At 35.4% G+C, this 27357-nt stretch overlaps 1 protein-coding gene across 3 annotated transcripts in view; it reads right to left on the bottom strand.

Annotated features, from left to right (window-relative positions):
• Nucleotides 1-27357, bottom strand: part of LOC149795383 (alpha-1,6-mannosyl-glycoprotein 2-beta-N-acetylglucosaminyltransferase-like) — a 158803-nt gene that overhangs the window by 40754 nt on the left and 90692 nt on the right. For all 3 annotated transcript variants that reach the window (XM_089965169.1, XM_089965167.1, XM_089965168.1), the window contains 3 exons: nt 23929-24026; nt 4177-4276; nt 3318-3448 (listed from right to left, as the gene is read on the bottom strand). In XM_089965169.1, the coding sequence (XP_089821295.1) occupies nt 3318-3448; nt 4177-4276; nt 23929-24026 (329 nt within the window). The remainder of the gene's footprint in view (nt 1-3317; nt 3449-4176; nt 4277-23928; nt 24027-27357) is intronic.

Here is a 27357-nt window from a genome sequence, read left to right on the forward strand (position 1 = left end):
GGTAAGACTTAGGACAGGAAAAATAATTATTTTCCATGTGTTAAGACTAATATACATGTCAAAAGATATTTTTATGTAATAATTCTTTGATTTAAACCTTCTAGTATATGTCTGTTTGTTTTTTTAAATTATGTGTATCTTTGTAATAGAATAGTCTCTTGGGAGTTATATTTCCAATAATTTCCAATTTTACAATTCCATTTCTATTCTCATGCTTATGTTGATACATATAAACATTTTTCTTGAAAGATCTATGAACATTCTGCATTCTACGTTTATTAACTTTGCATTCAAATGTGACTATAATTCATTCAAAATGTATTATTAATTCAATCATGTATCAATCAGTTTTGCTCTCTCTGCTTTCCATTTTGACCCAATAAAGGTCCAGGCAAGTAATGCAAATGCATTGGTCAGACAGGCTCTGAATCAATCTAAATATATAAAAGTTTTGAAAACAGAGTCTAAAATGAAACTAATTTACACAAAATCATGTGCAAGAAAACAACTCCCAGAGATACTGCTATTCACTGTCCTTTGTATAGTGGTCTGCCTCCTTACCCACCCCCCACCAGTGGCCACCTGCATTATATGGCCATAATCCAATTGGCATAGTTGAATTTGTATTCAGAAGTACTTCTCTTGGATGACCACCCCTTTAACACAACCATTGGCTGGCATAATAGTGCAAAAACACAAATTTATTTCCATAAAATAAATGCAAAATACTTGATTTCTAATTCAACACTTTTACATCCCACATGCTGATAAAGTACCTAATTTTAACCTATATAATGCAGTATACAATCCAATTATCCTTAATGCTGTGTATTCCATAGCTGTCAGGTTTTGTCACTTTGACAATTACTGCCTATTATTGGCACTGATAATTATGACGATAGCTGAGAAGCACAGCGCTATTCAGGTAAATTAAAAATGGCCATAGTAGTTTCTCTCTCCTAGATTACAAAATGTCTTTGAAAGCTAACCAAACTAAAACCAGTTGATAATGTAACTAAATAGCATTTCATGTAAGTTACAAGTTGTCAATGGAGGAATGAGTTGTGCAAATATCAGATGTTCTATGTTTAACTGGAAATGTGAAAGCAGTTTGATGAAATGAAAATACGGAGTGTCCTTTAATCACTGCTAAGAAATCTGATTTTAGAAAATTCAAATCAACATCAACAGTTATGCATTCTACAACAGTATGAAAATGGGATGAATGGGTAATGACAGTTATAGTATGTATGCATCAGATTTATTGATATGGTGGTTTGGTGCCATGTTCAATGATTATTTTAAATACATTAACATAAGTTTTACCACTTTGATTCCATAACAGCCATGCTTTTTTTAAAAAAAAGAAAAAATGTTCAAATATTAAAAACAAGTTATGTCTCTCATCTTTATAAGTAATTATTACTCAGATCTGTGTGATTACCCTCTAGAAAATCATCCCTCATATCAGTATAAGGCCACTTTCCTCGTGGGTGGGCTTACTACACAGGGTTCATATGGAATTCTGAATGATAATTTCAAAGACTTTTCCCGCACTTTCAAAGACCATAAACATAGATATCCAAGACCTATTTTCACTAACATTTTGTATAAAAGTGATGTTATATGAGAAAACAACGAATTCAGAATACTACAATATTGTTTAATGATGAGATGAAACTGAATCAAAAGAAAGAAACCAGGAAAATTTGACTACATTAGACTCTAACAGCCTTGGACAATTTTATTTCAAAGACTTTTAAAGAACTCAGGGTAATCTGCTCAATTTTCTCAAACTTTCAAGGCCTTGAAAATGCTATCTCATTTTTCCCAAACTGTCAAGATCTTCAAGGACCGTATGATCCCTGCTATACTATTGTAAACAGAGTGCTCAAAATAACCGTATAATATTATTCTAATTTTTCCTTTTTTTACATGTTTTATGTTTCACTAGAGAATTTATATTAACATCTCAAACCTTATCTGTAGAACTGCTGTGGCACTTTCTATTTTAAGGCATTTTCTTCAGCACCTTAAGATGTTATACATTTATTGCCCTTGTTAGAGGATGATGTGAAGGCTTTTGTTCACTCAATGCAAGTCACAACTCGACATGGGTGACTTTGTATCTCCCCCAAAACAAGGACAATAAATTCTTCATTATACCAGATCAAACAAGACTGGGAAATACAACTTCATGAGGTGAGACATGTCAGCATGAAAGACAATTTTGTTCCCTGACATTCTTTATGCCAGCCACTAATACTTATATGAAGAAGAATACCAATATCATTTATGAAACAATATACAAGGTAGACAACTACTGTAAAGTCTAATCATTTACCTAAATTTGAATTGCCTTTCTTGACAGGAAAGGACAGTGCACCTATGTGGTTAACAAAATCTGAGTTTGTTACTATTATCAGTAATAAAAACTATATTTGATAAAAGCGAATGGATACATGTCATAGGCAATGGTAGACTGAGACCCATCCAAGCCAACCAGAAAAAAAACCTGCCCATGAGGGACAACTTCAATTGGTAGCTGTTGCATACATTATCCTTATAAAACAATTTTTTTTACCTTGAGTCAAATTTCAATTGTAACTTGCACATGAATTAGCACCCACCACTGATATAAAGTACTAGGAATATTTTTTTTAAGAAATAGTGGGATGCAGTTGTATATTTAATATGCACCATTAGTAATTAATTTGCTTATGAATATATAACTAACCAACTTGTGATCTGTTTTAAAAGATATGTGTCAGAAATAAAATATCTTAACTATGACACTCAGGTATGAACCATACAGCATTACAGTATGGTCACCGTAAATTGGAACATGTAATTAAAACAAGTTTGAAGCTTGCCATCACAAATCCATGTGTTCTTTATAATCAATTACTCCCCCCCGCCACTCCATCCCCTACATGTAGTCTAGCCAGTGATTACAATCCAAAATCTTGCCATAACTGCTTACAATCTGCATTCATTTTAAAGCCATGTATTATACAACAACCCTCACTAATAACTGCCCAGATGAGATTTCCAGATTATTTAAATCCTGGGTCATACCACCATCTTTGCCTACTGCTATCTTCCAGCCTCAAGTTGGACTAAAAATACCCTTTTTCTACACTAACTGCCTTCACTAGACCATAATGTTGATGACAACAACGCAGTCAATGTCAGAAAAAATGATACTGGTGTCTTGCTATTTATCTGCTGTAGGCATGACAGCAAGACATCAGACATTAATTTTCAATTGTGCAATGGTAGGTTACAGTCGTAGAAATAAATGCTTCCAGTCGTACTTTTTCATTACGTTGTGCATCATTTGAAGGACGGAAATGACATCAGGGGTGACGTAGTAATCCTCTTCCAGCAGCAGGACTAGTCCGGGGTAGTTTTTCATCACCTGGACTTTTTCAAATGTGTGGTGTAACTGTGAAAAGGGAAAATAGTGTTTAAGATGAGCTACAGTGAAATTAAAAATGTCAGCAAAGGCAACACACAGAGGGTTTGACTACTAACATAGAAAGCAATGTATGTATGTATGTATGTATGTATGTCTGTCTGTATGTATATGTATATGTGTGTGTGTGTGTATATATATATATATATATATATATATATATATATATATATATATATATATATATATATATATATACATACATATTGATTGATTGCTGATTACAATAAACTTTCGAATGATAGTTATGTGGACAGATGGACATGCACTCATAAATGAAATCTGACAATTCAAGATTTAGATTTTTAACGTAGCTTGATTTTAAAGAATACAGTGGTTTATTTTTATTAAAACGGCCATTTTCTAAACTTGTCCCTAATAAATGTACTATTTTAAACAGAAAGGAGGCATTCCACTGACCGTCTGAACATTATCTGGTTCAGTCCCTGTAAAATAAGAGTTCTGCAGGTAACTATGTATGACCTCTTTATAGTCACGAAGTGAAATAACCTTTATCATCATTTGCAACACAAACTCTGAACATAATGTAAATACTGATACTAACAGGCAAGTAATAACTTTGTTTTTTTAAATATATATTTTGCTAACTCCTAAAACAGGTTTCCTGATAAAACAAGTTCCTGATGTAAATTTATCCACGCTCTGACATTCTGTCACTAGCAATTACATACACTAACCTTCCAAAGCCAGTGGTGCTTGGTCTGGCAGTACCTTGCCTCACGGTAGTGACCGTACTTGTCAGGACTATTGGCATTGTTACATTTCATCTCCACTGCCCTAGAAAGGATATCAATATTCATGAACAATTCATATCTTATACTGATACACATTTTCAGGCTATGCAATCAAATTATAAAATGAAAAACTGTCTTTAGTGTACTTTTCTTACTCATCAAAAAACCATAAATTTCTTGGCAAACTGACATGCACACTAGGAAAAACCACTGACCAATAGGAAGCTACTGAAAAGCTTTCTCATTTACATGGTGCATTAGATTTCTGTAAGCTGCAAAGCTGAGCATCTTACACCACTCAACCACCCAGCCCCCCCCCCCCACTGGAGTGGTGATTTTCAAATAAAAATATATAAAGCTTGTGTGTATTCATCGTACAACACACAACCACCCAGGCCCCCCTCACCGGATTGGTGATTTTCAGATAAAAATATGTAAAGCTTGTGTGTATTAATCTTACACCACTCAACCACCCAGGTCCTCATTAGAGTGGTGATTTTCAAATAAAAATATGTAAACCTTGTCTGAGTTCATGAAAAGTTCATATGAGGAATCAAGATTCTATCTTTCTATACTGTACATGTTCTATGATCCTATACAGAGAGACCATATCCATTTTCCAAGGTCTAATTCTTAATATTATCAAAAATGTTTACTAATTAAGTGGGGTCCCAAGTGGCCAAGTGGTCTAAAGCGCTCTCTGTTACGGATCACTGCCATCTCACCTCTGTCTGCATGGGTTTGAGTCTCGGATTCAGCTAATGTGGGTAGGTGAGAAAGCTTGCCAGTAGCTTTGCATGGGTCGGTGGTTCTTTCCATGGTTTTCCCGGGTTTTTCCTCCGCCATTAACACTGGCCACCATGTATAGCCTATCGTGTGCTGAAAAATGGTGTTAAACCCTACAACAACAACAACTAATTAAGTATTTATTTTAAATTTGTTTTTTGGACATGTAATGCTTGATATCTACTTTTAATCTTTATTTGTTTTGCTTACCTATGTGGAAAGAATTGCCCACAAGGACACTATGATCTCATTAAAGTCTCACCTATTTTAACTATGTGTTTGTTTTGTAATTTCATGGCATTTGTGTTTGTAATGTTGCTGTGTATGTTTTTATATATCTAATATTGTAAAGTGCTTAGAGCTTCTAAAGATCAGACACTGTGCTAAGTCTTGTAAAGTGCTCAGAACTTTCAAAGATTACACACTGTGCTAAGCCTTGTAAAGTGCTCAAAGCTTCTAAAGATTAGAAACAGTGCAAAGCCTTGTACAGTGCTTAGAGCTTCTAAAGATCAGACACTGTGCTAAGTTTAGAGCTTCTAAAGATTAGACACTGTGCTAAGCCTTGTAAAGTGCTTGGAGCTTCTAAAGATTAGAAACAGTGCAAAGCCTTGTAGAGTGCTTAGAGCTTCTAAAGATCAGACACTATGCTAAGCCTTGTAAAGTGCTCAGAGCTTCCAAAGATCAGACACTGTGCTAAGCCTTGTAAAGTGCTTAGAGCTTCTAAAGATCAGACACTGTGCTAAGCCTTGTAAAGTGTTCACAGCTTCTAAAGATTAGACACTGTGCTAAGTTTAGAGCTTCTAAAGACCAGCCACTGTGTTAAGTCTTGTAAAGTGCTCAGAGCTTCTAAAGATTAGACAGTGTGCAAAGTTTAGATCTTCTAAAGACCCGACACTGTGCTCAGTCTTGTAAAGTGTTTAGAGCTTCTAGAAATAAGACACTGTGCTAAGTTTAGAGCTTCTAAAGACCAGACACTGTGATATGTCTTGTAAAGTGCTTGCTTAGAGCTTCTCAAGATTAGACACTGTGCTAAGCCTTACAAAGTGCTTAGAGCTTCCAAAGATTAGAAACTGTGCAAAGCCTTTTAGAGAGCTTAGAGCTTCTAAAGATCAGACACTGTGCTAAGTCTTGTAAAGTGCTCAAAGCTTCATAAGATTAAACATTGTGCTAACCAAAGTAAACTGCTTAGAGCTTTTAAAGATCAGACACTGTGCTACACCTTGTAAAGTGCTTAGAGCTTCTAAAGATCAGACACTGTGATATGAATTGTAAAGTGCTCAGAGTTTCTAAAGATCAGACACAGTGCTAAGTTTAGAGCTTCTCAAGATTAGACACTACGCTAAGTCTTGTAAAGTGCTCAGAGCTTCTAAAGATTAGATATGGTGCAAAGCCTTGTAAAGTGCTCAGAGCTTCTAAAGATTAGAAACAGTGCAAAGCCTTGTACAGTGCTTAGAGCTTCTAAAGATCAGACACTGTGCTAAGTTCAGAGCTTCTCAAGAATTGACACTGTGCTAAGCCTTGTAAAGTGCTCAAAGCTTCTAAAGATTAGACACTGTGCTAAGCCTTGTAAAGTGCTTGGAGCTTCTAAAGATTAGAAACAGTGCAAAGCCTTGTAGAGTGCTTAGAGCTTCTAAAGATCAGACACTGTGCTAAGTTTGGAGCTTCTAAAGATCAGACACTGTGCTAAGTTTGGAGCTTCTAAAGATCAGACACTGTGCTAAGTTTGGAGCTTCTAAAGATCAGACACTGATCTTAGCCTTGTAAAGAGCTTAGAGCTTCTAAAGATTAGACACTGTGCTATGCCTTGTAAAGAGCTTAGAGCTTCTAAAGATTAGACACTGTGCTAAACCTTGTAAAGTGCTTAGAGCTTCCAAAAGATTAATAAGCCTTGTAAAGAGCTTAGAGCTTCTAAAGATTACACTGGTCAACAGTGAAATCATTACTGACTTGAAAAGGCCCTAATCTGTAGTATTTTGGTGTGCCGAACACGAATATAACCGTGAAAAATTTGTATTGGCTCTCGTTTTGAAGATATTCATATACCTCATTTTCTATGTTTCACTGTGTAAATTTCTCCAGTAGGACTGCAGCAACATCCGGAATAATGATGTAACATTGCATAATACCATCATGCTCACATCATCCACAGTTGATTGCATCATTTTCTGATGCAATGCAATACTAATGCCATGCGGCTGCTGAAGTAAGTTGACGTCAGCAGTGTACTATACATGTGTAGGCCTATTATACTAATGCCAGGCGGCTGCTGAAGCTGACGTAAGCAGTGTACTATATAAAGCCCAATCAGATAGGTTCAGCATTTAAAATATTTTAGACGTTGTGCGAGACAGTTCAAGCTACTGTTACATAAAACTTATTATTTTATCCATTTACGTACAATAAAGAACAGTAATGCCTCGAAAGTGTGTTAATACCGCGGACAATTTTTGCTATATTTGTGGGGAAGTGACATTTGCCAACCAGAAGAAAAGTATCAATTCTCAAGTGAAGAAGGCATATCATCTTTACTTCGGATGCAAGGTTGGTGACCAAGACAAGCCTTGGGCTCCGCATATATGCTGTGCTACATGTACAACACAGCTTTCACAGTGGTTGAATTGCAAAAGGTCATCAATGCCGTTTGCAGTCCCAATGGTGTGGAGAGAGCCAAGCAACCACCTAAATGACTGTTACTTCTGCTTGGTTCCTCCTCTTTCCGGCGGAATAACGAAGCGAAAGAAGTCGAGAATAGTCTACCCAAACATTCCGTCTGCATTGAGACCAGTTCCACATGGTGAGGGACTTCCTATTCCAGAACCTCCAGCAGAATATTCTCTTGATTCATCTGACGAAGACAAAGGTGAGTCGACCTGTTCTTCTCCTGGTCCATCAGCATGCAGTGATCCAGATTTTCACTGTGGTGCATCATCAACCCCACACAGAATAACACAGGAAGAACTAAATGACCTGATTCGTGATTTGGACTTATCAGATCAAGACTCCAACAATGGAATCTTCTAGAAGAAGATGTCACAATTACTGCATATCGAAAGCGCCACCAGCAATTGGAGCCTTTCTTCAGAAAGGAAAGTAATCTGATATTCTGTTCCGATATTGAGGGCCTCATGAATGCTTTAAAAATCACTCATGACCCACAAGAATGGAGACTCTTCGAAACTGAGTCTCAAGGCTGTGCTTCTGCACAATGGAAACATTCTTCCATCTATTCCAGTAGCGTATGCTGTCCACATGAAAGAGACATACGATAACTTAAGGCAGCTACTGAATTCCATTGAGTATAACAAGTACAGCTGGCACCTCTGTGGTGATTTGAAGGTAGTTGCCCTTTTAATGGGACTGCAGCAAGGATATACAAAATACATGTGTTTCTTATGCGAGTGGGATAGCCGAGCAAGGGAAATGCACTACATGAGGAAGGAATGGACTCACAGGCAGAATGTAGCCATTGGAGAGAAGAATATCCAACACCCAGCTCTGGTTGAGGCTCAGAAAATCTTGCTACCACCCCTTCACATCAAACTAGGTTTGATGAAGAACTTTGTGAAAGCCATTGACCGGACTTTGCCAGCATTCCGATACCTGCATGAAAAATTCCCTCGACTCAGCGAAGCAAAGATTAAAGAGGGAGTTTTTGTGGGTCCTCAGATTCGAGAGCTTTTCAAAGATGACCGGTTCAACAACTTGCTGGAAGGTGACGCGAAACAAGCATGGAATGCTTTTCGCCTAGTTTCTACAAACTTCCTCGGAAATGTTAGGGCAGAAAACTATAAGGAACTAGTAGAAGACATGTTGATGAAGTATAAGAAACTTGGCTGCAATATGTCTCTAAAGATTCACTTCCTTCATTCCCATTTGGATTTCTTTCCTAGCAACTGTGGTATTGTTAGTGATGAACACGGCGAACGTTTTCATCAAGATATCGCAACAATGGAACAAAGATACCAGGGAAAATGGTCCACTACAATGCTGGCTGACTACTGCTGGACACTCCTCAGAGATGCTCCCGAACAGCTGTACAAGAGACAGGCGAAGAAATCTAAGATGTAGTCAATGACTTGATTTTTTATAGGTAGGCTATTACAGTTGACCTTTTACTATTGGAATGCATTTCGTTATGTAAACATTAATTTCTTGCAGATTACAAAAAAACTAGAGCCAATTTTGCAATTTGACTGTCATATTCGTGTTCAGCACATAAAAATTGATAAGAATTGACTAATTTTATTTCAGTAACATGACTTTTGTAAAAATTTGTTGTCCAGTGTTAGACACTGTGCTACACCTTGTAAAGTGCTTGGAGCTTCTAAAGATTAGACACTGTACTAAGCCTTGTAAAGTGCTTAGAGCTTCATAAGTTTAGAGACTGATAAGCCTTGTAAAGTGCTCAAAGCTTCTAAAGATTACACACTGTGCTAAGCCTTGTAAAGTGCTTGGAGCTTCTAAAGATTAGAAACAGTGCAAAGCCTTGTAGAGTGCTTAGAGCTTCTAAAGATCAGACACTGTGCTAAGCCTTGTAAAGTGCTCAGAGCTGCTAAAGATCAGACACTGTGCTAAGCCTTGTAATGTGTTCAGAGCTTCTAAAGATTAGACAGTGTGCTAAGTTTAGATCTTCTAAAGACCAGACACTGTGCTAAGTCTTGTAAAGTGCTTAGAGTTTCTAAAGATAAGACACTGTGCTAAGTTTAGAGCTTCTAAAGACCAGACACTGAGTTAAGTCTTGTAAAGTGCTCAGAGCTTCTAAAGATTAGACAGTGTGCTAAGTTTAGATCTTCTAAAGACCAGACACTGTGCTAAGTCTTGTAAAGTGCTTAGAGCTTCTAAAAATAAGACACTGTGCTAAGTTTAGAGTTTCTAAAGACCAGACACTGTGATATGTCTTGTAAAGTGCTTGCTTAGAGCTTCTCAAGATTAGACACTGTGCTAAGCCTTTTAAAGCGCTTAGAGCTTCCAAAGATTAGAAACTGTGCTAAGCCTTTTAAAGAGCTTAAGACTTCTAAAGATCAGACACTGTGCTAAGTCTTGTAAAGTGCTCAAAGCTTCATAAGATTAAACATTGTGCTAACCAAAGTAAAGTGCTTAGAGCTTTTAAAGATCAGACACTGTGCTACGCCTTGTAAAGTGCTTAGAGCTTCTAAAGATCAGACACTGTGATATGAATTGTAAAGTGCTCAGAGCTTCTAAAGATTAGACACTGTACTAAGTTTAGAGCTTCTAAAGATCTGACACTGTGCTAAGCCTTGTAAAGTGCTTAGAGCTTCTAAAGATAAGACACTGTGCTAAGTTTAGAGCTTCTAAAGACCAGACACTGTGCTATATCTTGTAAAGTGCTTGCTTGGAGCTTCTCAAGATAAGACACTGTGCTAAGCCTTGTAAAGTGCTCAGAGCTTCCATAGATCAGAAACTGTGCTAAGCCTTTTAAAGAGCTTAGAGCTTCTAAAGATCAGACACTGTGCTAAGTCTTGTAAAGTGCTCAAAGCTTCATAAGATTAAACACTGTGCTAACCAAAGTAACGTGCTTAGAGCTTTTAAAGATCAGACACTGTGCTACACCTTGTAACGTGCTTAGAGCTTCTAAAGATCAGACACTGTGGTATGAATTGTAAAGTGCTCACAGCTTCTAAAGATTAGACACTGTACTAAGTTTAGAGCTTCTAAAGATTAGACACTGTACTAAGTTTAGAGCTTCTAAAGATCTGACACTGATCTTAGCCTTGTAAAGTGCTTAGAGCTTCTAAAGATTAGAGACTGTACTAAGCCTTGTAAAGTGCTTAGAGCTTCTAAAGATTAGAGACTGTACTAAGCCTTGTCAAGTGCTTCGAGCTTCTAAAGATTAGAGACTGTACTAAGCCTTGTAAAGTGCTTAGAGCTTCATAAGATTAGAGACTGATAAGCCTGGTAAAGTGATCAGAGCTTCTAAATATTAGACACTGTGCTAAGCCTTGTAAAGTGCTTAGAGCTTCTTAAGATTAGACACTGTACTAAGTCCACATTATTATTATTAGTGTACATGCACTTGCAGATAAAGCATAATCTTCACTGGTGTAATGTCATTTTACTTGCAGAGAAAACAACAAGCATACTTAAAGTTCAACTTGGGGTTTAAACTAAACAGAATGTACTGAAGCTATTCAAATATAAATCATGTATCTTTGACACTGAAGGATTATGGCATATATCCTGTAAAATTTCACTTTATTATTATGTTTTCTCTTTGACAGAAGCTTCAGCTCAGAGGGACATTTAAAATAAGGCATAAAATATCTCTCTGTCTTTCAAATTGGGGCATATTTTATTTGGATCATGGTGTATGAATAATGAAAGAGTGTGGGAACAACATGATACTGGAATACCAGTGTCCTTCTCAGAGTTATGTTTTCAAACTATCTATTACAATACAAAGATTTTATAAGCAAATTTAAACAACATATTGTACTAGTGTATGATGTTTTTTTCTTAACTATATGTAGTGTACATGATTATAATATTGATGTTCATTTATATATTTATGGAGTCCTTCTCAATATCAGGTTCTTTTTTTTTTCATACATAATCTCTTCCCCAAAATAATAATTATTTTAGACATTACTTTTCATATGGTCAAAGAAATATGTTGTTGTTGTTATAGGGTTTAAGGCCTTTTTTTCTGCACACGATAGGCTAAACATGGCAGCCAGCATAAATGGTGGAGGTTGAACCTGGGAAAATCCTGGCGAGAACCACCGACCCATGAGAAGCTACTGGCAAGCTTTCTCACATACCCACATTCACCAAATCCGATACTCGAACCCATGCAGACATAGATGAGATGGCAATGATCCATAACAGTGAGTGCTTTAGACCACTTGGCCACTCTGTCCCCACAAAGAAATATGTATTTTCTCATGTATGAAAACTGTTATTTGATCTCTTTTATATAATTCTGGCTATACCACAAATCTGTTGTTTACTTTGTCAGAGTCTTGATCTTCTGTAATCTCTTTGATAAACAAACATTACATGTGTATATAGTGGAACACACCTTTTTACCTGGCGACTCAGCTTTGTGCTAAAAACACGTGAGACAGAAAATCATTGAAAGTCTGGGTACAAACTTTACATAAAACAGTAATATTACACAAAGTTTTAAGAGGTTTAGGTACCATAATAAAAAAAAAATTAACCAGACCCATCATGCAAATTTTCAATGGCTATGACCTTGACTCAAAGCTTTAATGAGCATACGTGTGCTAATTGTTGCTGATGAAGCTGTGGGTTTAACACAATTTTATAGTACACAATAGGCCATGAATGGTGCCCAGCATAACTGGTAGAGGAAAAACCTGGGCAAACCCTGGTAAGAACCATCTACCCATGGGGGTGCTACCAAGCTTTTTTAATACTAGAGGTGCACAGTATTACCAGTATACCATGGTATTTTTTCTGGTGGTACATAACATGGTACTTTTTTACTGTACCAGAACTTCTGTAGTTTCCGTCAGCAAGGAATGTATGTAGATTCCCAAGTAAGCTGTTATGACTTTACGTATCTTTCATTTTTCATTCAAAATTAATTCCAGATTTTATTAATGTTTTTACAAAATTGTTTTATCTGTCAAAAATTAAGTTCAATTATTTCGAATTCATATATATTTATGAACTATGAAGCACATGTATGGCACACTTCACATATGCCATCATGGCAGCTGAAAGGGATGTTGTAAAAGATATTCGGGCCAAACTAAGCATCTGGAAAAATGTTGAATTAAAAAAAGGAGAGAAATTTTAATTTTTAAACAAATTATTTGTAGTCAGGTACATTTATTCTTTTGTAAGAACAAGAATCATCTTAAGATTTTCAGGAGAGCATTTATTTTTGTTTGACTTTTACATAACTTCTCTAGTCCACTAAATATTATCTTGTTTGCTGAATCTGTGTCTTATTAGCCATATCCAATAAATGTCCTAACCCAGTGTTGACATCCCATTCAAAGTTTCTCTTTTTATTACATTAATAATGTAGCTAGTAAATGATAGGCTTCAGTGTCAATACTTCATTTATTTATCAACAAGCCATCTAATGTCAATGTTTCATAGGGTGTCAGCTTTAGTGTAAACATAATCATCCCACTTTAGTTATAGTTTTTAGAAGGCAATGTATACAGTGATTAATATACACATGAAAAATGTGTCTACTATAAGGTTTTGATCATTTAGGCCTGGGGGAAGGGTGTAGCTGCAATTTTATTTCAAGCTGAGATACTGTATACTCTTTTATCTCAAAACAATTTTTTCTTTCTTCAAATAATGTAATGAATATAACATGGTATTATTTTGCTATAAATTAAAGCAATATCTTTTCCCACCTATGTGAGATCAAGACATATTTAAAAATTCACAGGTGACTGCCCAAGAAAATTAAATTTTTGGTTCTTAATATAATTGCAGTATACTGCGGTACATATATCACTGAATGTTCAGAATTACTGCATTATACTATGGTACAAAATTTTTCATGCTACCCAGCTCCACTTAATACCCACACTGACCAAGCCTCTTAGTTTTATAATGCTTCACCCCAGGTATAAAGAAAATCAATCAAGGTGTTCAGGAAATATAAGCAAATAAGAAAACTTTAAAAAGAAAACCTTAAGAAAATGTTTGTTTCTAAGTGAATGTAAGTTGTCAGAATATTTTATTCCCCAACACCACCACTTATAATTGGTGAGCCTGGATTATATTACATATTTTATCAGCATTCTGATCATGACATATATTTACTAACTTAAAAATGCACACATACTCTCTCTCTCTCTCCCTCTCTTATATAATATAAATTTACTTACTTAAAACACACACGTCACTCTCGCACACATAGATGCATGTGTAAACACATGTGCATGCATTGCATGCACACACACACACACACAGAGACACACAGACACACACACACACATGTGGTTCTATCTTGGAAGTCAAATTGTCAAATCCCTGATTCACATTCAGATTTGTGGGAGTCAACAGTGATGGCTTATATTGTGCCAGATTATTACAGTACCTATCTTCCTAGTGTACATAATGCATGCAGACTTTTATGTACATAATGTGATGTCCTTGATTTTAAGTCATTGGAATACAAAAATAGGACAAATCCTGATCTGTAATTATATCATGTACCTGTGTATACGTGTGTATGCCGTTCACATCAGAGTTGATTATAGCTGGGAAATATGCTGTTAAAACATGCCTTTCTCCAATACTTATCCAGATGGATATGACAATTGATTGGAATCCACATACTTCAGTAGAGTAACTACAAATATCACTAATGAACAGGTATTTACTTAATATTAGCCTAGAGGGAATATTGGCATTTTAACATGAGAAGTCAACAGAAATGCACACGATAATCAGTAAAGCTGGGGAAGACTTGAAACTCTTCTTGCCAACAAATTTACTCTGGTTTGATGTCTGTATTATTAAATGGACTGCTCCGGTGGCCTAGTGGTTAGAGCATCCACCTTAGAAGTGGGAGGTTGTGGGTTCAAACCCCGGCCGAGTCATATCAAAGACTTACAAAAATGGTACTAACAGCTGCCTCGCTAGATGCTCAGCATTAAGAGGTTAGTGTTAGGACTGGTAGGCCTGGTGTCAGAATAATGTGACTGGGTGGGACATCATGCTACATGTCTGCAGCATGATGCCCCAGTGCTAGACATCACTATAAACTGCCACAGTGCAGACATTGTAGCAATATGACTGAAAAATTGTTAAAGCTACGTTAAAAATCCTAATCACATCTCATCACATTAATTATATGCATAATGTATACTGTCATTTAAGTATGATTTTGTTTCAAGAAAGTGTTATTAAAATGCCTGTTTTCTTCAAAGTCATATTGCTTCTTTTTGAAAAATGAAAAAAAACACATGAAAGTGTTACAAGCTTCCCTTGAAGGGGCCAAGACTCTACTGGCCAAATAAAAATTTCCTGAAAGTTAAGATAGGACTATTTCATATTTTTAATTGCCAAGTGTTGAAACCATGTGTAATATTTCAGAGCAACAACAAGACTTTCAGATTAGTCATTGCTGCAGTCATATTGGATGTCTGACTGGCACCATCTTCATTTGGGACAAACTAGACATTTTAAGGAATCAATCTGTGACCCCCACCCCCGCGAATTCCATTTAGAAGGATTAGCAACAAGATCTTCAAAATGGCTGTCTTGGTGGTCTTACTGGAACTCAGAAGGGCACCATTTTAATTTAGAACCAACTCAATAAGTATTCTTGAAAAGTAGATACACAAGTTTTATTTTTTATAGTGGTAAAGCACTGAGAAGACGACATATAGTTTGAATGGGTTTACATCTTCTTTTCAATTATTCCTTATTTAAAAAACTGTGCCTCCAAATTTCCAAAATATTTGTTCAAAAACTAAATTTGTCATATACCATCTTTGTTTGCTTAAAAAAAGCTCCAAATCCAGAAGTGTTTATGCAATACAGATGAATTTGTGAAACATTTAATTTCCCTTCCTTCAAAGATGTGTCTGTTTTAACTCTCATTTACCTCTCAAAATAAACTGAAAAAATTATCTATTCAATTCATTAGTCTATATGGGTTGTTGGATTTTGCAGAACTTAAAACAAAGATTCTGACAAAATCAAGGATTTTCTCAAAGTAATGATTTCAGTAATGCATACATTTCTTCTGCTAAAACAGCCAAGCAGTTTCTTTACTTCCTTCGTCTTTGAATAATTAAGTTCTACCATATCCTCCAAGTTAAAAGAGAATAGGTAAATTGAAATTATCTATTCAATTCATTAGTCTATATGGGTTTTAAGCACTGAAGGGCTCCCAAGGCCAGAAATAAATTGAGTAAATCAATCTCCATTTAGAAGGGCTTTGAACAATTACATGCAAAGATAATGCAGATATTTAGGTAAGATATATAGAAAATTATGAATACTGAAAACTGAAAAAGAATTTTTGCATATTTTGTGCTTAAAAATTATTAGAATAGAACTGAATGAACACCTTACTAAGCACATATATTTTTCCCCCAACTGACTTCTGACTTGATGCAAAGGGACATCACTCCTATCATATCTACCATTGGAGAAATGCTGATTGGTGTACTCTACCCACAGTAATCTAACATTGGATGTTGACCAGTAAATGTCAATTTCTGGACATAGTATTTTTATTTCACTTTTTTTTTGATCATACCCAAATAATTTTTAATTTAAAAATGCAACACAAAAAACCTGATACAAAGGCAAAGTTATTAAAACAAATAACATGGTTTTCTTGAAGGACAATGGAGAACCATCTATGAATAGAAAAGTATATTCAGCATACTGCCCCAAATGTGAACTCCTTTTTACTACTGACAAGACTACTGTGGATGGCACATTACACACCTGTGCCACATTTAATAGGCCTCATTGTAGATAACGTAAATCTTTGTGCAGATATTATACTTCTTTCTGTGACCTCGACTTTTGACGCTTTATGTTTGAGCATGAAACTGATAAGCTTTTTCCTTTCACAAAGTGCAAGACATGCAAAAGTTTAGTCCCAGCAAGTGGTGTAGAATGTTATTGCGTAGAAACCAATATTGGTTTCAGTTGCAGTGACCCTAACCTTTGATCTTTTGACCCCTACATCAATAGTATTCTTCCATACCACAAGTGCAAGCCACCAACAAATTCTGGTCTGAGTATGTAATGTAGAACTAATGTTATTGTGTGGATACCATTTTTATTCTTTAAGTCAAAGACCCTGATCTTTGACCTTTTGACACTGAAATTATTTTGATTCTTCTTTGTTCCAGGTGCAATCCATACATAAAGTTTATAAACTATACATGGTAAAGGACTTTAGATATTGGTATAAACCATACAGCCACTCTTGCGCTGAGGTACCATTAAATTACATATATACATATATCTTCTTCCAGTGACCTTGACCTTTGACTTTTTGACCTAAAAGCTGATAGGTTTCTTCCTTACTCACCATGTGCAACCATCCAAAAGTTGTGGTAATAGGTTGTGGAGAAAGGGAGCAACTGTAAAGTTCAAAAATCAGTTTTTCTACTTTGAATCACAGCAACTTTGACATTTGAGTTTTGATCCCAAAATTGATTGGGATCTTCTTTACCAAAAGTGTAAGCCATCAGCAAATTCTGATAACTGTAAATGGTGGACAACTTGACACAATGTGCAGAAACGAAATTGGTAACACATAAACAGATGGAGGAAAACATGGCAGGCATATAAAATGCATGCAATATTTGTATTCATTTTTAGGTCAAGTGCAATTCAAAATTTAAAAACATAGGATGTAAAAGGACTCACTGGAAACAAACTACCTCTAAATAAAAACTGATAAATGCACATTATTAACAACACAACTTTTTCTCCAACGTTAAAATATTTCAGAGCATTTTCCAAAGAGTCAATGACTTTTCAAGTCAATCAATAAGAGAAGACCATATTTATTTTTTTCTTCCAGATAATGTATCAAGTCATACAAAATCCTTATATTTTTACTAATAATTCTCCCTTTCATAAAAATCTTTGGACTGTTGCTCATAACAAAAGGGAGGACTTTCTTCACCCTGTTAACAATAAATGCTGAAACAATCATGCAATCTACAATAGACAGTGAGACTGGTCTCCAATCCTCCATATAAATCTCCTTCCTTTTCTTGGAATGCAAGTTATGAATCTCTGAGACTTAACAAATATTTCATGCTGTATCTTGTGTTGAAGGACCCAAAGACAATATCCCCTACATCTTTCTCAAAGAATTTGTAAAATTCAATGATAGATGTCAGAACTGGGACTATTTATTTGTTCTTCTAATTGTCTCTGCCAAACTGCATTCACAAATGTTAACTTATCCCAACAATGAACACAAACAGAGTGGGCGTGCATTTCACATAATTATCTTAGCTTCATAATGATTTATTCCAAATATGATGTGACTCTATCACAGGGTTCAGGAACTATACAAAAATTAAACAAGAGACCCTCAGTAGGACTGAGACTCTAGTGGGTGAACAAAGTTCCAGGAACTCAAGATAAGACCATGTCTTCCAAACTGTCAAGTGCTGAAACCATCTTTAATATTCTTCAGCAATAACAAGATTCTCTGATTAGCTGCTGTGGTACACAAATTAGATGTCAGCTTTGCACCATTTTCATTCAGGACAAAGTAACCATCGCTATATCTTTTGGTGAAAACCCCTTGTCATAATAATAATTCATTCTGGAGAGTAGTGACAACAAGATTTTTAAACCATTATTGTGGCTGCCATACTGGAATAATGACCTAATGATGGGCACCATTTTCATTAAAGACAAACTGGGTCTCATATGAAGCCAATATCCTGGAAACCTGCCATTTAGAGAGCAGACAATAAAATAGTTCAAGATGTGAATTTCCATTTAGGAGGAGTAGCACTAACAAGATTTACAGGATGGCTGCTGTGGCAGCCATACTGGATCTCAGATCAGCATCAAGTTCATTTAAGATCAAACGTACATCTTAAGAAGCCTTTTGGTGAAAATGCCCATGTCAAAATAACTTTCTGTTCAGGAGGAGATGTGACAAGGTAAGATGTTTGCAATGGTGACCATACTGGACCTGAGATCTGCATCATTGTATTAAGGACTACCTAGACTAGTTATCGTAAGAATTCTTTCATTGAAAACCCATAGTAATATGACTATTTATGAGGTGCAGCTATATTGGATACCAGATACGCACCATTTTCATTTAGGACCAATTAGACATCATACAAAATATTTTAGTGAAAACCCACTGTTGATATGACCAGCCATTCAAGAAGAGTAGCTTTAACATGATTTTAAAGATGACTGCCATGGTGACCATACTGAACTTTAAAGGTGACTGCCATGGTGACCATACCAAGTTTAAAAATGACTGCCATGGTAACCATACTAAATTTTAAAGATGACTGCCATGGTGACCATACTGAATTTTAAAGATGACTGCCAGGGTGACCATACTGAATTTTAAATATGACTGCCATGGTGACAAAACTGAATTTTAAAGATGACTGTCATAGTGACCATAATGAATTTTAAAGATGTCTGCCAGGGTGACCATACTGAATTTTAAATATGACTGCCAGGGTGACCATACTGAATTTTAAAAATGACTGCCATGGTGACTATACTGAATTTTAAATATGACTGACATGGTGACCATACTAAATTTTAAAAATGACTGCCATGGTGACAGTACTGAATAATTATGGGGTTGCAAAAACCTAGCACAGAATTATAAAGTTAATGCCACCAACAGTAACTGATTTAGAAAATGTATCATTTTCAGGATACCTCAACACAAAATCTTAACGTTGACACTACTGCCAGCTTACCACAACAGTCAATGCTGGAAAAGTGATACCTACATTTTACCACTCGCGTTTGAGGTAATAAAAATATAGTGGAAAATATAAAATTTAAGTAGAAAACAAGATTTTAGTGAACTTAACAAGGAAGTTATATTTTCAGAAATATTTTTATGCCATAAATAGCAGAATAAAGTATTTAGCATCAATTACTTGCTCAAATTTCATTTTACCTACATGTTGAACTGGCAGTACAGAGTACATGTATTTGCAAAAATGGAATAATATTAAAACACTATGGTTTACAATAACTGTGCAATAAACATGACTCCGAACTGACTTGTCTAGTATCTTTACAATAAACTGGGTTTAGAACTTACTCCTTCACAAACTTTACAACCAACAGGCAAAGCACAGACTCATCCAATACTTATACAATCAACAAGCTCAGCACAGACTCATCCAATACTTTTACAATCAACAGGCTCAGCACAGTCTCATCCAATACTTTTACAATCAACAGGCATGGCACAGACTCATCCAATACTTTTACAATCAACAGGTTCAGCACAGGCTCATCCAATACTTTTACAATCAACAGGTTCAGAATTTACTCGACCAGTTACTTTACAATAAACAAGGCACAGAACTTTCTCCTCTAGTAACTCTGCAATAAAATGGACCTAGAATTCAATTCTTCCAGCAGCTTTACCAACAACCGGGCCTTGAACTTGCACCTCCAGTAACTTTGCAATAAATAGGGCACAGAACTTTCTTTACTAGTAACTTTATCAACTCTTCCTGAAACTTCACAATAAGCAGGGCATAGAATTTGCTCCTCCATTAACTATGCAATAAAATGGACCTAGAACTTAATTCTTCTAACAGTTTTACCAACAACAGGGCCAAAAACTTACTCATCCAGTAACTTTACAAAAAACAGGGCTTAGACCCTACTCCTCCGGTAATTTGACAATAAGCAGGGCCTAAAATTTACTCCTCAATTAGCTTCAAAATAAACAGGGCCTAGAACTTGCTCCTCCAGATTTTTCTCTCCTCAATAAACAGGGCTCAGAAATACTTTTCTAGTAACTTTACAATAAATGGGACTCAGACCTTACTTCTCTAGTAGCTTTACAATAAATGGGACCCAGACCTTACTTTTCTAGTAACTTTGCAATAAATGGGACCCAGACCTTACTTTTCTAGTAGCTTTACAATAAATGGGACCCAGACCTTACTTTTCTAGTAACTTTACAATAAATGGGACCCAGACCTTACTTTTCTAGTAACTTTACAATAAATGGGACCCAGACCTTACTTTTCTAGTAACTTTACAATAAATGGGACCCAGACCTTACTTTTCTAGTAGCTTTACAATAAATGGGACCCAGACCTTACTTTTCTAGTAACTTTACAATAAATGGGACCCAGACCTTACTTTTCTAGTAACTTTACAATAAATGGGATGAAGACCTTACTTTTCTAGTAACTTTGCAATAAATGGGACTCAGACCTTACTTCTCTAGTAATTTTACAATAAATGGGACGAAGACCTTACTTTTCTAGTAACTTTACAATAAATGGGACCCAGACCTTACTTTTCTAGTAGCTTTACAATAAATGGGACCCAGCCCTTACTTTTCTAGTAACTTTACAATAAATGGGACGAAGACCTTACTTTTCTAGTAACTTTACAATAAACGGGACCCAGCCCTTACTTTTCTAGTAGCTTTACAATAAATGGGACCCAGACCTTACTTTTCTAGTAACTTTACAATAAATGGGACCCAGACCTTACTTTTCTAGTAGCTTTACAATAAATGGGACCCAGACCTTACTTTTCTAGTAACTTTACAATAAATGGGACCCAGACCTTACTTTTCTAGTAACTTTACAATAAATGGGACTCAGACCTTACTTCTCTAGTAACTTTACAATAAATGGGACCCAGACCTTACTTTTCTAGTAACTTTACAATAAATGGGACTCAGACCTTACTTCTCTAGTAATTTTACAATAAATGGGACCCAGCCCTTACTTTTCTAGTAACTTTACAATAAATGGGGTCCAGACCTTACTTCTCTAGTAATTTTACAATAAATGGGACCCAGACCTTACTTTTCTAGTAACTTTACAATAAATGGGACCCAGACCTTACTTTTCTAGTAACTTTACAATAAATGGGACCCAGACCTTACTTCTCTAGTAACTTTGCAATAAACGGGACTCAGACCTTACTTCTCTAGTAACTTTACAATAAATGGGACCCAGACCTTACTTTTCTAGTAACTTTACAATAAATGGGACTCAGACCTTACTTCTCTAGTAATTTTACAATAAATGGGACGAAGACCTTACTTTTCTAGTAACTTTACAATTAATGGGACCCAGACCTTACTTTTCTAGTAACTTTACAATAAATGGGACCCAGACCTTACTTTTCTAGTAACTTTACAATAAATGGGACTCAGACCTTACTTCTCTAGTAACTTTACAATAAATGGGACCCAGACCTTACTTTTCTAGTAACTTTACAATAAATGGGACCCAGACCTTACTTTTCTAGTAACTTTACAATAAATGGGACCCAGACCTTACTTTTCTAGTAACTTTACAATAAATGGGACTCAGACCTTACTTCTCTAGTAACTTTACAATAAATGGGACCCAGACCTTACTTTTCTAGTAACTTTACAATAAATGGGACTCAGACCTTACTTCTCTAGTAATTTTACAATAAATGGGACGAAGACCTTACTTTTCTAGTAACTTTACGATAAATGGGACGAAGACCTTACTTTTCTAGTAGCTTTACAATAAACGGGACCCAGCCCTTACTTTTCTAGTAACTTTACAATAAATGGGACGAAGACCTTACTTTTCTAGTAACTTTACAATAAACGGGACCCAGCCCTTACTTTTCTAGTTGCTTTACAATAAATGGGACCCAGACCTTACTTTTCTAGTAACTTTACAATAAATGGGACCCAGACCTTACTTTTCTAGTAACTTTACAATAAATGGGACTCAGACCTTACTTTTCTAGTAACTTTACAATAAATGGGACCCAGACCTTACTTTTCTAGTAACTTTACAATAAATGGGACCCAGACCTTACTTTTCTAGTAACTTTACAATAAATGGGACTCAGACCTTACTTCTCTAGTAATTTTACAATAAATGGGACTCAGACCTTACTTTTCTAGTAACTTTACAATAAATGGGACTCAGACCTTACTTCTCTAGTAACTTTACAATAAATGGGACCCAGACCTTACTTTTCTAGTAACTTTACAATAAATGGGACTCAGACCTTACTTTTCTAGTAGCTTTACAATAAATGGGACCCAGACCTTACTTTTCTAGTAACTTTACAATAAATGGGACTCAGACCTTACTTTTCTAGTAGCTTTACAATAAATGGGACCCAGACCTTACTTTTCTAGTAACTTTACAATAAATGGGACTCAGACCTTACTTTTCTAGTAGCTTTACAATAAATGGGACCCAGACCTTACTTTTCTAGTAACTTTACAATAAATGGGACCCAGACCTTACTTTTCTAGTAACTTTACAATAAAATGGGACTCAGACCTTACTTCTCTAGTAACTTTACAATAAATGGGACTCAGACCTTACTTTTCTAGTAACTTTACAATAAATGGGACTCAGACCTTACTTCTCTAGTAATTTTACAATAAATGGGACCCAGCCCTTACTTTTCTAGTAACTTTACAATAAATGGGGTCCAGACCTTACTTCTCTAGTAATTTTACAATAAATGGGACCCAGACCTTACTTTTCTAGTAACTTTACAATAAATGGGACCCAGACCTTACTTTTCTAGTAACTTTACAATAAATGGGACCCAGACCTTACTTTTCTAGTAACTTTGCAATAAACGGGACCCAGACCTTACTTCTCTAGTAACTTTACAATAAATGGGATGAAGACCTTACTTCTCTAGTAACTTTACAATAAATGGGATGAAGACCTTACTTTTCTAGTAATTTTACAATAAATGGGACTCAGACCTTACTTTTCTAGTAATTTTACAATAAATGGGACTCAGACCTTACTTTTCTAGTAATTTTACAATAAATGGGACGAAGACCTTACTTCTCTAGTAACTTTACAATAAATGGGGTCCAGACCTTACTTCTCCAGTAATTTTACAATAAATGGGACCCAGACCTTACTTTTCTAGTAACTTTACAATAAATGGGACTCAGACCTTACTTTTCTAGTAATTTTACAATAAATGGGTTGAAGACCTTACTTTTCTAGTAACTTTACAATAAATGGGGCTCAGACCTTACTTTTCTAGTAACTTTACAATAAATGGGACTCAGACCTTACTTTTCTAGTAATTTTACAATAAATGGGACGAAGACCTTACTTTTCCAGTAACTTTACAATAAATGGGACTCAGACCTTACTTGTCTAGTAAGTTTACAATAAATGGGACTCTGACCTTACTCCACCTGCTATTTTACCATAAAAGAGGCTTAGAACTTACTCCTCCTTTTTGATGTTCCGAGGACAGTCTTTGGGATGCTCCCCTGGAAACTCTTTTGGATGAAGCTGTAGAGAATGTGGAAAAAATATCTGCATCACCTGAAACACAAGTCAGCCTTTAAATTACGGGTGATTATTTTTAAATCTGTGGTAATTAAAATCACTGTTAGTTTTGAAACAATGGTCATTAGATGTGTGTAAGTGTATATGGTTATTTGACTGCTGTAAAATTTAGTTTTACTGGCAGCACATCAGCAGAGTCAGGAAAAATGAATCTGTAACAACAATTAATATACTTCAGAGGCACTGGCTTCAAAGTTTGGTACAACAAAAAGAAAATGTTCATTTTAAAAATTATCCAAGTTTGATAACCCATCTTTACAAGCTAAAGGCGGCAGATCTATGTTGTTCCACATTTTAATTTGCAACAAAGTGGCTTAGTGACCCTTAACAACAAAGTGGCTAAGTGACCCTTAACAACAAAGTGGCTTAGTGACCCTTAACAACAAAGTGGCTTAGTGACCCTTAACAACAAAGTGGCTTAGTGACCCTTAACAACAAAGTGGCTTAGTGACCCTTAACAACAAAGTGGCTAAGTGACCCTTAACAACAAAGTGGCTTAGTGACCCTTAACAACAAAGTGGCTTAGTGACCCTTAACAAAAAAGTGGCTAAGTGACCCTTAACAACAAAGTTTCTAAATGACCCATGGCAACAAGATAGCTCAGCAACCCTTGGCAAGCAAAGATGGAGATATAAAAACCATATTCATCAGCACATGATTTTCTGTACAACCAAAGTTTTTGTTTAGAAATTTATCACATTATCATAATATATTTTAGGCAGGTACAGCTGTCCCTCATTATACCATGATAGTCAGGGTAACCTATCAACTGTGTTATACTGAGGTGTGTACCAAATTATGCAATAATGAGAATACCATCAGATACCAAATGCAGCATGGCAGGATTTATCAAATTTTTTTAATTTTCATGTTTTTATCTGTCAACCTATGTGGTTCTTATTATACAATAGTGTGATTTTGGTCATGGGGTCCATCGTGGTACTGTTTTATATCAAGTCATGTTATAGGTAATAAAGAGCTGTACTAAAAATGTTATGCCTTTTGATGAAACATGGTGAAGCCCTGACAAAATACAATTTTATACAAGTTATCAAGTGCCACTGTCCAAATGTCGAACCATTATGATGGCATCCTACTGGTCGGACAAACTCTGCAAAATATGTAACCTTCTGCAATAGATAATATGCTGGTTAGTGGCCAACTCGAACAACAAATGAACTGTAATTGACTGGAATGGTAGATGGATGGAGTTCAGAAGTCATCACTTGTATCCTTCAGTTACATATGAAAAAGGTTTAAGCTTTAATGTAATAGAAAAAACAAAAGCTGCTATTATAGAAGAAAAGATAAAAAGGTCACTCCCTTACTGATGAGTAGAGCAAGGTCTTGAATATCTCCCTCTCGTTGCTTGTAAATTATGAGCACTAAAGCTCAAACACTCACTCTCCCAGCTTGTAAATTGTAAGCACTAAAGAGCTCAGTCAAGCACTCCCTCTTCTTGCTAGTAAATTATGAGCACTAAAGCTCAAACACTCACTCTCCCTGCTTGTAAATTATGAGCACTAAAGAGCTCAGTGTATTCAATGCATCTTAAACAATGGTACAAATTTTGTTTTAAAACAATTTCAAGTAGCAAATGTATTAGAAATAGTTTTATGCTAACTATGCCCTCAATTAAGTTAATCATAAAGATTATTTTTGTTGTTTCTACTAATTCCATTGTTATATTTAATACTACCAGATTTATACATTTTTGAATGTGGTAAATATAAAATCTGTTAATAATAATAATAATAATAATAATAATAATAATAATGTAGTAGCGCCTTTCTGATGTCACTGCGCTATGGGGAATTAGTCACAAGCAAGAGGGTTTCTTCTTTTTCTACCTTTAATGATGTATGTTGCCCCTAGTTCTTCATGCTGACTCCCTGCACTATGTTTGACCTGGTTATTTAAACAATCCTAGCGGACTTCAGAGAAAACATTCCCTGAAGACCTATTCTAAACTAATATTCTGGTCTGACTGTGTTAGGTGCAGACCCTTTATCTAACTCTAATCTACATATCAAAATGCACAGAATCTAAATTTTGTAATCCAAAATAAAGCCATATATGTACTCTCCATACACACTCTTTTCCCACTGATGCTGTGTGTTAGAATTTATAAAAATATTATTTTGAATATGAAATTACTTGTAAACTTTATCCTTTTGAGCAAATTACTTCAAAATTAAACTAAAACTACTCAACTCTATTTTAAGCACCTTATACCTACTAAAAGAGATTCAAATTTCCCTTCAAATGGTCACTAATTTTAATGTTTAAGCATTATGGCAAACTTGCTATAATTGATTTTAATTAGCTTTACAAACACATCTTCCAACTGTTCTACTGACTCCTTTGTTTCAATTTCTCTGGACTGTAACTTGACACCATAGCATTTGAATAGCTGCTGGTAACCTAGTATTGACCCCAAATCTCTGCCTCTAAATCTAACTGTGACTGTAGAGTTACTCCTCTATCATAGACATACTGTTATTAAATTTATGTAGAGAATTTAGAAAATTTATACACAAATATATCTTTCCTTCTAAAACTAATATAAATACCATAGCACCTGAAATAACTAAATTTAGCCCTATAATATGTCCCTCCGGCCCAGCAAAATTTGGTCCCCAAATTTTTATAACATACTATTGTTTTTGTCAAATTATTGAATAAATTGGATTTAGACATGTATTTCATAATGTTTTATGTGGCATCAGTGTTCACACACACTTCCTTGCACACTACAAACCTACAAAATCTACTCCCTAAATAGAATTTACATTCCATAGTGCAGGGTATTAAGGTACAAAAATATTGCGATTTATTACAATCTTTTCAGTTAGAAACAGAAATAACTTTATAATCCCAAGAGGTCTTATGGATGCTAATTTTAGGTAAATATCTTGATACATGTATATGTAAAATAATTTCAAACACTTAATTATTAATCACACTAATAATTTATATATCATCTTTGTCTACCAAAAGTCACATGAACAACAGTTCCATAAATGTCTGACTTCTCACCAATCTACAGTACTTTGTATAATGTTCCATGAATGTCACTTCGCTTTGAATGTAATCTGCAGGTATCACAAGGATTTCAAGATTTTCTTGAACTGAATAAGAACTGGCACTAACATTGTGCCATAGACTGCTTTTAAAATTACAGTAGTTATTTGTTTGCAAAGAATAATCCATTTGGAATGTGCAACATAGCTGTCAATTGTCCAAGTGTGGGATTTATACATCTGTTCTGCTATACCATAGGAAGAAAGATGTGCAGGATAGATAT

Source organism: Sinohyriopsis cumingii, chromosome 7, assembly GCF_028554795.1.
Source record: "Sinohyriopsis cumingii isolate HCF-2022 chromosome 7, ASM2855479v2, whole genome shotgun sequence".
NCBI lineage: Eukaryota > Metazoa > Mollusca > Bivalvia > Unionida > Unionidae > Sinohyriopsis > Sinohyriopsis cumingii.